Genomic DNA, 12,026 nt, shown 5'->3' with positions numbered 1-12,026 from the left:
GTGTGTGATTGTACAGTGTGTGTGATTGTACAGTGTGTGTGATTGTACACTGTGTGTGTGATTGTACAGTGTGTGATTGTACAGTGTGTGTGAGATTGTACAGTGTGTGATTATACAGTGTGTGTGATTGTACAGTGTGTGATTGTACAGTGTGCAGTGTGTGATTGTACAGTGTGTGTGATTGTACAGTGTGTAGTGTGTGATTGTACAGTGTGTAGTGTGTGATTGTACAGTGTGTAGTGTGTGATTGTACAGTGTGTGATTGTACAGTGTAGTGTGTGATTGTACAGTGTGTGATTGTACAGTGTGTGATTGTACAGTGTGTAGTGTGATTGTACAGTGTGTGATTGTACAGTGTGTGTGTGATTGTAGTGTGTGATTGTACAGTGTGTAGTGTGTGATTGTACAGTGTGTGATTGTACAGTGTGTAGTGTGTGATTGTACAGTGTGTAGTGTGTGATTGTACAGTGTGTGATTGTAGTGTGTGATTGTGTGCAGTGTGATTGTACAGTGTGTGTGTGTGATTGTACAGTGTGTGTGTGTGGTGTGTGTGATTGTACAGTGTGTGATTGTACAGTGTGTGTGTGTGATTGTACAGTGTGTGATTGTACACTGTGTGTGTGATTGTACAGTGTGTGATTGTACAGTGTGTGTGAGATTGTACAGTGTGTGATTATACAGTGTGTGTGTGATTGTACAGTGTGCAGTGTGTGTGATTGTACAGTGTGTGTGATTGTACAGTGTGTAGTGTGTGATTGTACAGTGTGTGATTGTACAGTGTGTAGTGTGTGATTGTACAGTGTGTAGTGTGTGATTGTACAGTGTGTGATTGTACAGTGTGTGATTGTACAGTGTGTAGTGTGATTGTACAGTGTGTGATTGTACAGTGTGTGTGTGATTGTACAGTGTGTGATTGTACAGTGTGTAGTGTGTGATTGTACAGTGTGTGTGTGATTGTACAGTGTGTAGTGTGTGATTGTACAGTGTGTGATTGTACAGTGTGTAGTGTGTGATTGTACAGTGTGTGTGATTGTACAGTGTGTAGTGTGTGATTGTACAGTGTGTGATTGTACAGTGTGTGATTGTACAGTGTGTGATTGTACAGTGTGTGTGTGTGATTGTACAGTGTGTGATTGTACAGTGTGTAGTGTGTGATTGTACAGTGTGTAGTGTGTGATTGTACAGTGTGTGATTGTAGTGTGTGATTGTGTGCAGTGTGATTGTACAGTGTGTGTGTGTGATTGTACAGTGTGTGATTGTAGTGTGTGATTGTGTATTGTGTGTGATTGTACAGTGTGTGATTGTACAGTGTGTGATTGTACAGTGTGTGTGTGTGATTGTACAGTGTGTGTGTGTGGTGTGTGTGATTGTACAGTGTGTGATTGTACAGTGTGTGTGATTGTACAGTGTGTGTGATTGTACACTGTGTGTGTGATTGTACAGTGTGTGATTGTACAGTGTGTGTGAGATTGTACAGTGTGTGATTATACAGTGTGTGTGATTGTACAGTGTGTGATTGTACAGTGTGCAGTGTGTGATTGTACAGTGTGTGTGATTGTACAGTGTGTAGTGTGTGATTGTACAGTGTGTAGTGTGTGATTGTACAGTGTGTAGTGTGTGATTGTACAGTGTGTGATTGTACAGTGTAGTGTGTGATTGTACAGTGTGTGATTGTACAGTGTGTGATTGTACAGTGTGTAGTGTGATTGTACAGTGTGTGATTGTACAGTGTGTGTGTGATTGTAGTGTGTGATTGTACAGTGTGTAGTGTGTGATTGTACAGTGTGTGATTGTACAGTGTGTAGTGTGTGATTGTAGTGTGTGATTGTGTGCAGTGTGTGTGTGATTGTACAGTGTGTGTGTGTGATTGTACAGTGTGTGATTGTAGTGTGTGATTGTGTGCAGTGTGTGTGTGATTGTACAGTGTGTGTGTGGTGTGTGTGATTGTACAGTGTGTGATTGTACAGTGTGTGTGTGTGATTGTACAGTGTGTGATTGTACACTGTGTGTGTGATTGTACAGTGTGTGATTGTACAGTGTGTGTGAGATTGTACAGTGTGTGATTATACAGTGTGTGTGTGATTGTACAGTGTGCAGTGTGTGTGATTGTACAGTGTGTGTGATTGTACAGTGTGTGTGATTGTACAGTGTGTAGTGTGTGATTGTACAGTGTGTGATTGTACAGTGTGTAGTGTGTGATTGTACAGTGTGTAGTGTGTGATTGTACAGTGTGTGATTGTACAGTGTGTAATGTGTGATTGTACAGTGTGTGATTGTACAGTGTGTGATTGTACAGTGTGTAGTGTGATTGTACAGTGTGTGATTGTACAGTGTGTGTGTGATTGTACAGTGTGTGATTGTACAGTGTGTAGTGTGTGATTGTACAGTGTGTGTGTGATTGTACAGTGTGTAGTGTGTGATTGTACAGTGTGTGATTGTACAGTGTGTAGTGTGTGATTGTACAGTGTGTGTGATTGTACAGTGTGTAGTGTGTGATTGTACAGTGTGTGTGTGATTGTACAGTGTGTGATTGTACAGTGTGTGTGTGTGATTGTACAGTGTGTGATTGTACAGTGTGTGATTGTAGTGTGTGATTGTGTGCAGTGTGTGTGTGATTGTACAGTGTGTGTGTGTGATTGTACAGTGTGTGTGTGTGATTGTACAGTGTGTGTGTGATTGTACAGTGTGTGATTGTACAGTGTGTGTGTGATTGTACAGTGTGCAGTGTGTGTGATTGTACAGTGTGTAGTGTGTGATTGTACAGTGTGTGATTGTACAGTGTGTGATTGTACAGTGTGTGTGTGATTGTACAGTGTGTAGTGTGTGATTGTACAGTGTGTAGTGTGTGATTGTACAGTGTGTTGTGTGTGATTGTACAGTGTGTGATTGTACAGTGTGTAGTGTGTGATTGTGTGCAGTGTGTGTGTGATTGTACAGTGTGTGTGTGATTGTACAGTGTAGTGTGTGATTGTACAGTGTGTGATTGTAGTGTGTGATTGTGTGCAGTGTGTGTGATTGTACAGTGTGTAGTGTGTGATTGTACAGTGTGTGATTGTACAGTGTGTAGTGTGTGATTGTACAGTGTGTAGTGTGTGATTGTACAGTGTGTGATTGTAGTGTGTGATTGTGTGCAGTGTGTGTGATTGTACAGTGTGTGTGATTGTACAGTGTGTGTGATTGTACAGTGTGTGTGTGATTGTACAGTGTGTGTGATTGTACAGTGTGTGATTGTACAGTGTGTGATTGTAGTGTGTGATTGTACAGTGTGTGTGTGATTGTACAGTGTGTGATTGTACAGTGTGCAGTGTGTGATTGTACAGTGTGTAGTGTGTGATTGTACAGTGTGTAGTGTGTGATTGTACAGTGTGTGATTGTACAGTGTGTAGTGTGTGATTGTACAGTGTGTGTGATTGTACAGTGTGTGTGTGATTGTACAGTGTGCAGTGTGTGATTGTACAGTGTGTAGTGTGTGATTGTACAGTGTGTAGTGTGTGATTGTACAGTGTGTGATTGTACAGTGTGTAGTGTGTGATTGTACAGTGTGTGATTGTACAGTGTGTGATTGTACAGAGTGTGTGATTGTACAGTGTGTAGTGTGTGATTGTACAGTGTGTAGTGTGATTGTACAGTGTGTAGTGTGTGATTGTACAGTGTGTAGTGTGAGATTGTACAGTGTGTAGTGTGAGATTGTACAGTGTGTAGTGTGTGATTGTACAGTGTGTAGTGTGTGATTGTACAGTGTGTGATTGTGTGTGTCTTTGTGGTTGGTCTTGGCTCTGAGGCTCCTCCCCCTAGTATCGGGCTCCGGTCCCTGATTAACCCTCGTGTCTCCCCCTCGTGTCGGGCTCCGGTCCCTGATTAACCCTCGTGTCTCCCCCTCGTATCGGGCTCCGGTCCCTGATTAACCCTCGTGTCTCCCCCTCGTGTCGGGCTCCGGTCACTGATTAACCCTTGTGTCTCCCCGTCGTGTCGGGCTCCGGTCACCGATTAACCCTTGTGTCTCCGCCTCGTGTCGGGCTCCCGTCACCGATTAACCCTTGTGTCTCCCCCTCGTATCGCGCTCCGGTCACCGATTAACCCTTGTGTCTCCCCCTCGTGTCGCGCTCCGGTCACCGATTAACCCTTGTGTCTCCCCCTCGTGTCGGGCTCCGGTCACTGATTAACCCTTGTGTCTCCCCCTCGTGTCGGGCTCCGGTCACTGATTAACCCTTGTGTCTCCCCCTCGTGTCGGGCTCCGGTCACTGATTAACCCTTGTGTCTCCCCCTCGTGTCGGGCTCCGGTCACTGATTAACCCTTGTGTCTCCCCCACGTGTCGGGCTCCGGTCACTGATTAACCCTTGTGTCTCCCCCTCGTGTCGGGCTCCGGTCACTGATTAACCCTTGTGTCTCCCCCTCGTGTCGGGCTCCGGTCACTGATTAACCCTTGTGTCTCCCCCACGTGTCGGGCTCCGGTCACTGATTAACCCTTGTGTCTCCCCCTCGTGTCGGGCTCCGGTCACTGATTAACCCTTGTGTCTCCCCCTCGTGTTGGGCTCCGGTCACTGATTAACCCTTGTGTCTCCCCCTCGTGTCGGGCTCCGGTCACTGATTAACCCTTGTGTCTCCCCCTCGTGTCGGGCTCCGGTCACTGATTAACCCTTGTGTCTCCGCAGCGGACCTGCACCCGGTGTCCTGGAGAGCTGCAGCCGGCGTCAGCTGTGGGGAGACGGTGTGCGGCCGTTGCGGGGGCGAGGATAGCCGCCCGCTGCTGTGTGCTGGGGACAGACACCATCGTAGGGTACAGCTATATACCATCACGGGGGGCGCTGTATACGGGGGAGTATGTGATCGCTGGGGACGATATATCCGGGGCGCTCGTCACTGGTGACCTCTTGTCGTCTTCTCTTCTAGGCTCGATCTCCATAATTGCTCCATCGCCCACCTGGACCGCACCCTCCATCTTCCCCCTTCTCTGGCCGCCATGTAAGTGACCCCGCTATCAGCTCCCCCTAAAGTGTAGGAGGCACTCTGCCTTATACGTGACCTGTGACCTCTGTCCTCAGAGACCTCTCCCAGAATCCTCTGCAGGATCTGCCGCCTGACGTGTTTCAGGGTCTGACCAGTCTGGAGTACATGTGAGTGATCATGTGATTGTCGGCTCCGCCCCGTTGTCTTATCAGCTGATTGTTATCTCCTCCTCTTGTGATAGAGCACTGCCCCTCAACATCAGCTGTCCTGGGGGTGACGGGGCCTGGAGGAGTGTGAACAGCAGTGCGGGGGTCCGCGTCTGCCAGGACCAGAGGGACGGGTGCAACAGCACTGGAGGCATGGGTGAGTGCGGGGCACGTGTGCTGGGGGGCGCGGGCCATGTCCCCTATGTGATGGTGGTGGGGGGGTGCGCGGGCCGTCTCCCTGCGTGATGGGGGGGGAGGTGCGCGGGCCGTGTCCCCTACGTGATGGTGATGGTGATGGTGGTGGTGGGGGCGCCGGCCGAGTCCCCTACATGATGGTGGTGGGGGGGTGCGCGGGCCGTCTCCCTGCGTGATGGGGGGGGAGGTGCGCGGGCCGTGTCCCCTACGTGATGGTGATGGTGGTGGTGGGGGCGCCGGCCGTGTCCCCTACATGATGGTGGTGGGGGGGGTGCGCGGGCCGTGTCCCCTACATGATGGTGGTGGGGGGTGCGCGGGCCGTCTCCCTGCGTGATGGGGGGGGGGGGGAGGTGCGCGGGCCGTCTCCCTGCGTGATGGGGGGGGGGGGGTGCGCGGGCCGTGTCCCCTGCGTGATGGTGGTGGTGGGGGCGCGGGCCGTGTCCCCTACGTGATGGTGGTGGTGGGGGCGCCGGCCGTGTCCCCTACATGATGATGGTGGTGGGGGGGTGCGCGGGCTGTGTCCCCTACATGATGGTGGTGGGGGGTTGCGCGGGCCGTCTCCCTGCGTGATGGGGGGGAGGTGCGCGGGCCGTGTCCCCTACGTGATGGTGGTGGGGGGGTGCGTGGGCTGGTCCCCCTGCGTGATGGTGGTGGGGGGGTGCGCGGGCCGTCTCCCTGCGTGATGGGGGGGGGGGGGAGGTGCGCGGGCTGTGTCCCCTGCGTGATGGGGGAGGGGGGTGCACGGGCCGTGTCCCCTACGTGATGGTGGTGGGGGGGTGCGCGGGCCGTCTCCCTACGTGATGGTGGGGGCGCAGGCCGTGTCCCCTAATTGATGGTGGGGGGGGGGGGGGGGAGGTGCGCGGGCCGTGTCCCCTGGGTGGTGGTGGTGGGGGGGGGGGTGCGCGGGCCGTGTCCCCTGAGTGATATTGATGATGGTGTGGGGGGGGGGGGCCGTGTCCCCTGAGTGATGGTGGGGGGGGGGGTGCGCGGGCCGTGTTCCCTGAGTGATATTGATGATGGTGGGGGGGGTGCGCGGGCCGTGTCCCGAGTGATGGTGGTGTTGGTGGGGGGGGGTCCTCGGGCTGTGTCCCCTGAGTGATGGTGGTGGGGGGGGGTGTGCGCGGGCCGTGTCCCCTGAGTGATATTGATGATGATGATGATGGTGGTGGGGGGGGGTGCGCGGGCCGTGTCCCCTGAGTGATGGTGGTGGTGGGGGGGGTCCTCGGGCTGTGTCCCCTGAGTGATGGTGGTGGGGGGGGTGTGCGCGGGCCGTGTCCCCTGAGTGATGGTGGTGGGGGGGGGGGTGCGCGGGCCGTGTCCCCTGAGTGATGGTGGTGGTGGTGGGGGGGTGCGCGGGCCGTGTCCCCTGAGTGATGGTGGTGGTGGGGGGGGTCCTCGGGCTGTGTCCCCTGAGTGATGGTGGTGGGGGGGGTGTGCGCGGGCCGTGTCCCCTGAGTGATGGTGGTGGTGGGGGGGTGCGCGGGCCGTGTCCCCTGAGTGATGGTGGTGGTGGGGGGGGGGTGCGCGGGCCGTGTCCCCTGAGTGATGGTGGTGGTGGGGGGGTGCGCGGGCCGTGTCCCCTGAGTGATGGTGGTGGTGGGGGGGGTCCTCGGGCTGTGTCCCCTGAGTGATGGTGGTGGGGGGGGTGTGCGCGGGCCGTGTCCCCTGAGTGATGGTGGGGGGGGGGGGGGGGGGTGCGCGGGCCGTGTCCCCTGAGTGATGGTGGTGGTGGGGGGGGTGGGGGTGCGCGGGCCGTGTCCCCTGAGTGATGGTGGTGGTGGGGGGGTGCGCGGGCCGTGTCCCCTGAGTGATATTGATGATGGTGGTGGGGGGGGGTGCGCGGGCCGTGTCCCCTGAGTGATATTGATGATGGTGGTGGGGGGGTGCGCGGGCCGTGTCCCCTGAGTGATGGTGGTGGTGGGGGGGTGCGCGGGCCGTGTCCCCTGAGTGATGGGGGGGGGGGGTCCTCGGGCCGTGTCCCCTGAGTGATATTGATGATGGTGGTGGGGGGGTGCGCGGGCCGTGTCCCCTGAGTGATATTGATGATGGTGGTGGGGGGGTGCGCGGGCCGTGTCCTCTGAGTGATATTGATGATGGTGGTGGGGGTGCGCGGGCCGCCCCCGCGTTACATGGTGATGCCGCTCGTACATAAGTCGTCTGCTTTCTCCGCAGAGCTGATGTGTCCGGAGAACTCTCTGTGCGCTCCCGCCGGCCCGGGGTCCTCGCAGTGCGTCTGTGCTCCGGGGTTCAGCGGATATAAGTGTCTCAGAGAGGTAATGAGGGATGGGGCCGGCGCTGGCTCCCCGGTGTCGCTCCATGTCACAGCTGTGCTCGTCTTCCTCGCAGGGCTCGTTCCCCATGGTCATGTTCTTCGGGATCCTGTCCTCGGTGACTGTCACGCTGTGCGTCCTGCTGTGGTGCACGCAGCGGAAGAAGGTGAAGAGTCAGTAGGTCCAGGACCCGGGCGCTCGGCCGTGTACCCTCCGCCACGAGGGGTCTCCTCCTTCTCTGCAGCATAGCAAGAACAAGGTCACCCGGCCAATCAGGTGCTGCCGTCAGGACGGGGTTAATGTGTAAATAATCTGTATAAAGTAAAACATTTGGGTAAAAACTTCTTCTGAAATGTTTTTGTTTTTCCATTTCGGGCAGCGGACGAGAGCGGAGAGGATTTATCTGGTGAAGATATTGCAATTTTATTATTTTCTCCTTGAGTTTAGAGGCTGCAGCCGCCCCGATCTGAGGATCTAGCTGTGAGGTCAGGACGCGGGGGGACGACGCCCCGCAGCCCCGATCTGAGGATCTAGCTGTGAGGTCAGGACGCGGGGGGACGACGCAGCGTCCGCCGCTCCTGCTGCAGATGCTCCGCAGCGTCCGCCGCTCCTGCTGCAGATGCTCCGCAGCGTCCGCCGCTCCTGCTGCAGATGCTCCGCAGCGTCCGCCGCTCCTGCTGCAGATGCTCCGCAGCGTCCGCCGCTCCTGCTGCAGATGCTCCGCAGCGTCCGCCGCTCCTGCTGCAGATGCTCCGCAGCGTCCGCCGCTCCTGCTGCAGATGCTCCGCAGCGTCCGCCGCTCCTGCTGCAGATGCTCCGCAGCGTCCGCCGCTCCTGCTGCAGATGCTCCGCAGCGTCCGCCGCTCCTGCTGCAGATGCTCCGCAGCGTCCGCCGCTCCTGCAGGGATTGTTTCGCCTGAAGTCTTTTATTTTTGTGGAAATTGTGCTGCTTCGTAGCTGAAGTTTTGACCCTTATAAATAAAGACCCTTTGTGCTTCTGCCACCCCTGAGCGGAGCGCCGTCGCGCGTTGCAGCATTTAGTGTAAGAATATCACAGGTGCCCAGAGCTGCGGGACGTCACGCCGCGGCCAACGCTCTGGGGCCGGCTCCGTACACACAGAGCATTGCTGCGGCTGCACAGGAGATGGGGTACAATATGGAGTGGTCTATTGCGGTGGTGTCGGAGGGCCCGGGGCCCCTGCTATGACTCTGCATGCAGCTCCTTTTATATGTAGTAGATGGTAAAGACCTCATGTTCTGGACCTCCTGGTGGTCTCTGAGGTCAGGGGAGGAGCGGCAGTGTCAGTGATGGGCCCCCAGGGACCACAGTCCAGGACCCTTTGGGGAGGAGGGTGCGCCCCTCTGATGGGCAGCGACCGAAGCGCCTAAATAACGAAACATGGCGATAAATAACAAAACCGCATCTATTATATAACATTACACAAAATAAAACTTCACCCCGAAGAGCAGGAACGGTTCACATGACAGGACCCCCCGCCAGAGGTGGGACGGCCCGGCCGCACTCCTCCTCCTCCTCCTCCGTCACTTGTTCACCTTCTCCCGGTACTTGCTGTGCGTTTGCTGCAGGAAGCTCTGGAACGCCGGCTCCTCCAGTCTGGACTCCGCCACTGCCAATGGGAAAGGTGGAGACATAAGAACAGCTGCCACAGCAGCCAATCACAGCAAAGGTTCCAGAATGTGAACAGAAAGCTGCGCTGTGATTGGGTGTTATTACGCGTGACAGCCGATCGCTTATGGCCGCAACATTCACTTTACATCAGTCTCCTCATCCCAACAAACATCCGAGGTCTCTGACCAACCTCCTCCACACACCCAGAAAAGAAGTGGATGTGGCCTCTGACCTGAGTGATCGATGTCATCCGTGTCACTGTCCTCTGCTTCTTCATCATCCTCCTCCATGTTCCCCCGGGTGAGGATCAGATCTGACGGCCCCGCAGCAGCTTCATCCAGACCTGAGAGCGAGAGGAAGCCATTACCGAAGATCACAGACGGGGCCGAGGCCTCGTGACGTCACCGACCGACCAAGGCACACACCGGTCACACCCCATATGTCCTACCTCCTGATGAGAGTCCCGGGTCCAGATTCACAGATCCCATGTCCCGATGCAGCCGATCCAACTGCTCCTGCTGCTCCTTCCGCTTCTCCTCCTCCTGAAACCCAGGATAACAAGGATCGGATACCAACTCCTGCAGTTTGGGGGTGCAGACCCTGCTTCTCCCCCACCGCCTCCTCAAGGGGACCAGGCCCCGCTGCCTCCTCGTCCGGGAATCAGACACCATTGCTCCCTCACCACCTCCTCAGGGGATCAGACACCATTGCTCCCTCACCACCTCCTCCTCAGGGGATCAGACACCATTGCTCCCTCACCGCCTCCTCAGGGAATCAGACACCATTGCTTCCTCACCTCCTCCTCCTCAGGGATCAGACACCATTGCTCCCTCACCACCTCCTCCTCCCTCGGGGATCAGACACCATTGCTCCCTCACCACCTCCTCCTCCTCAGGGGATCAGGCACCATTGCTCCCTCACCACCTCCTCCTCCTCCTCCGGGGATCAGACGCCATTGCTCCCTCACCGCCTCCTCCTCCTCCTCGGGATCAGACGCCATTGCTCCCTCACCACCTCCCTCCTCCTCCTCCTCCGGGGATCAGGCACCATTGCTCCCTCACCGCCTCCTCCTCCTCAGGGGATCAGACACCATTGCTCCCTCAGCACCTCCCTCCTCCTCAGGGGATCAGACACCATTGCTCCCTCACCACCTCCTCCTCCTCAGGGGATCAGGCACCATTGCTCCCTCACCACCTCCTCCTCCTCCGGGGATCAGGCACCATTGCTCCCTCACCACCTCCTCCTCAGGGATCAGGCACCATTGCTCCCTCACCGCCTCCTCCTCCTCCTCAGGGGATCAGGCACCATTGCTCCCTCACCGCCTCCTCCTCCTCCGGGTTATCAGACACCATTGCTCCCTCACCACCTCCTCCTCCTCCGGGGATCAGACACCATTGCTCCCTCACCACCTCCTCCTCCTCCTCCGGGGATCAGACACCATTGCTCCCTCACCACCTCCTTCTCCTCCGGGGATCAGACACCATTGCTCCCTCACCGCCTCCTCCTCCTCAGGGGATCAGGCACCATTGCTCCCTCACCGCCTCCTCCTCAGGGGATCAGGCACCATTGCTCCCTCACCGCCTCCTCCTCAGGGGATCAGGCACCATTGCTCCCTCACCCCTCCTCCTCCTCCGGGGATCAGGCACCATTGCTCCCTCACCACCTCCTCCTCCTCCGGGGATCAGGCACCATTGCTCCCTCACCACCTCCTCCTCCTCAGGGGATCAGGCACCATTGCTCCCTCACCGCCTCCTCCTCAGGGGATCAGGCACCATTGCTCCCTCACCGCCTCCTCCTCAGGGGATCAGACACCATTGCTCCCTCACCACCTCCTCCTCCTCCTCCTCAGGGGATCAGACACCATTGCTCCCTCACCGCCTCCTCTCAGGGGGATCAGACACCATTGCTCCCTCACCACTCCTCCTCCGGGGATCAGACACCCATTGCTCCCTCACCGCCTCCTCCTCAGGGGATCAGACACCATTGCTCCCCTCACCGCCTCCTCCTCAGGGGATCAGACACCATTGCTCCCTCACCACCTGGTCCTCAGGGGGATCAGACACCATTGCTCCCTCACCGCCTCCTCCTCGGGATCAGACACCATTGCTCCCTCACCGCCTCCTCCTCAGGGGATCAGACACCATTGCTCCCTCACCACCTCCTCCTCCTCAGGGGGATCAGACACCATTGCTCCCTCACCACCTCCTCCTCAGGGGAACAGACACCATTGCTCCCTCACCACTCCTCCTCAGGGGATCAGACACCATTGCTCCCTCACCGCCTCCTCCGGGGATCAGACACCATTTCTCCCTCACCACCTGCTCCTCAGGGGATCAGACACCATTGCTCCCTCACCACCTCCTCCTCCTCCGGGATCAGACACCATTGCTCCCTCACCACCTCCTCCTCCTCAGGGAATCAGACACCATTGCTCCCTCACCACCTCCTCCTCAGGGGATCAGACACCATTGCTCCCTCACCGCCTCCTCCTCAGGGGGATCAGACACCATTGCTCCCTCACCACCTCCTCCTCCGGGGATCAGACACCATTGCTCCCTCACGCCTCCTCCGGGGATCAGACACCATTTCTCCCTCACCACCTGCTCCTCAGGGGATCAGACACCATTGCTCCCTCACCACCTCCTCCTCCTCCTCGGGATCAGACACCATTGCTCCCTCACCACCTCCTCCTCCTCAGGGAATCAGACACCATTGCTCCCTCACCACCTGCTCCTCAGGGGGATCAGACACCATTGCTCCCTCACACGCCTCCTCCT

General features: G+C 56.6%; 2 protein-coding genes across 2 annotated transcripts in view; one reads left to right on the top strand and one right to left on the bottom strand.

Annotated features, from left to right (window-relative positions):
- ATRAID (all-trans retinoic acid induced differentiation factor) overlaps positions 1 to 7,960 on the top strand; it is a 37,855-nt gene extending 29,895 nt beyond the window's left edge. The window contains exons 2-7 of the mRNA XM_073672896.1: positions 4,654 to 4,778; positions 4,892 to 4,963; positions 5,044 to 5,115; positions 5,190 to 5,311; positions 7,522 to 7,622; positions 7,696 to 7,960. Coding sequence (XP_073528997.1) covers positions 4,654 to 4,778; positions 4,892 to 4,963; positions 5,044 to 5,115; positions 5,190 to 5,311; positions 7,522 to 7,622; positions 7,696 to 7,800 — 597 coding nt within the window. The 3' untranslated portion in view covers positions 7,801 to 7,960. The remainder of the gene's footprint in view (positions 1 to 4,653; positions 4,779 to 4,891; positions 4,964 to 5,043; positions 5,116 to 5,189; positions 5,312 to 7,521; positions 7,623 to 7,695) is intronic.
- A 1,065-nt stretch (positions 7,961 to 9,025) lies between these two features.
- The window catches only part of GPN1 (GPN-loop GTPase 1), a 14,595-nt gene continuing 11,594 nt past the window's right edge, over positions 9,026 to 12,026 (bottom strand). Inside the window, exons 4-6 of the mRNA XM_073672878.1 lie at positions 9,698 to 9,934; positions 9,482 to 9,592; positions 9,026 to 9,247 (exon numbers count right to left, since the gene is read on the bottom strand). Coding sequence (XP_073528979.1) covers positions 9,162 to 9,247; positions 9,482 to 9,592; positions 9,698 to 9,934 — 434 coding nt within the window. The 3' untranslated portion in view covers positions 9,026 to 9,161. The remainder of the gene's footprint in view (positions 9,248 to 9,481; positions 9,593 to 9,697; positions 9,935 to 12,026) is intronic.

The sequence above is a fragment of the Phyllobates terribilis genome, unplaced genomic scaffold (assembly GCF_046119375.1).
Source record: "Phyllobates terribilis strain yellow unplaced genomic scaffold, ASM4611937v1 Scaffold_3__8_contigs__length_932513732, whole genome shotgun sequence".
Classification (NCBI taxonomy): domain Eukaryota; kingdom Metazoa; phylum Chordata; class Amphibia; order Anura; family Dendrobatidae; genus Phyllobates; species Phyllobates terribilis.
Note: the sequence above shows the minus strand (reverse complement) of the source record. Positions and strands in the feature narration are given on the sequence as shown.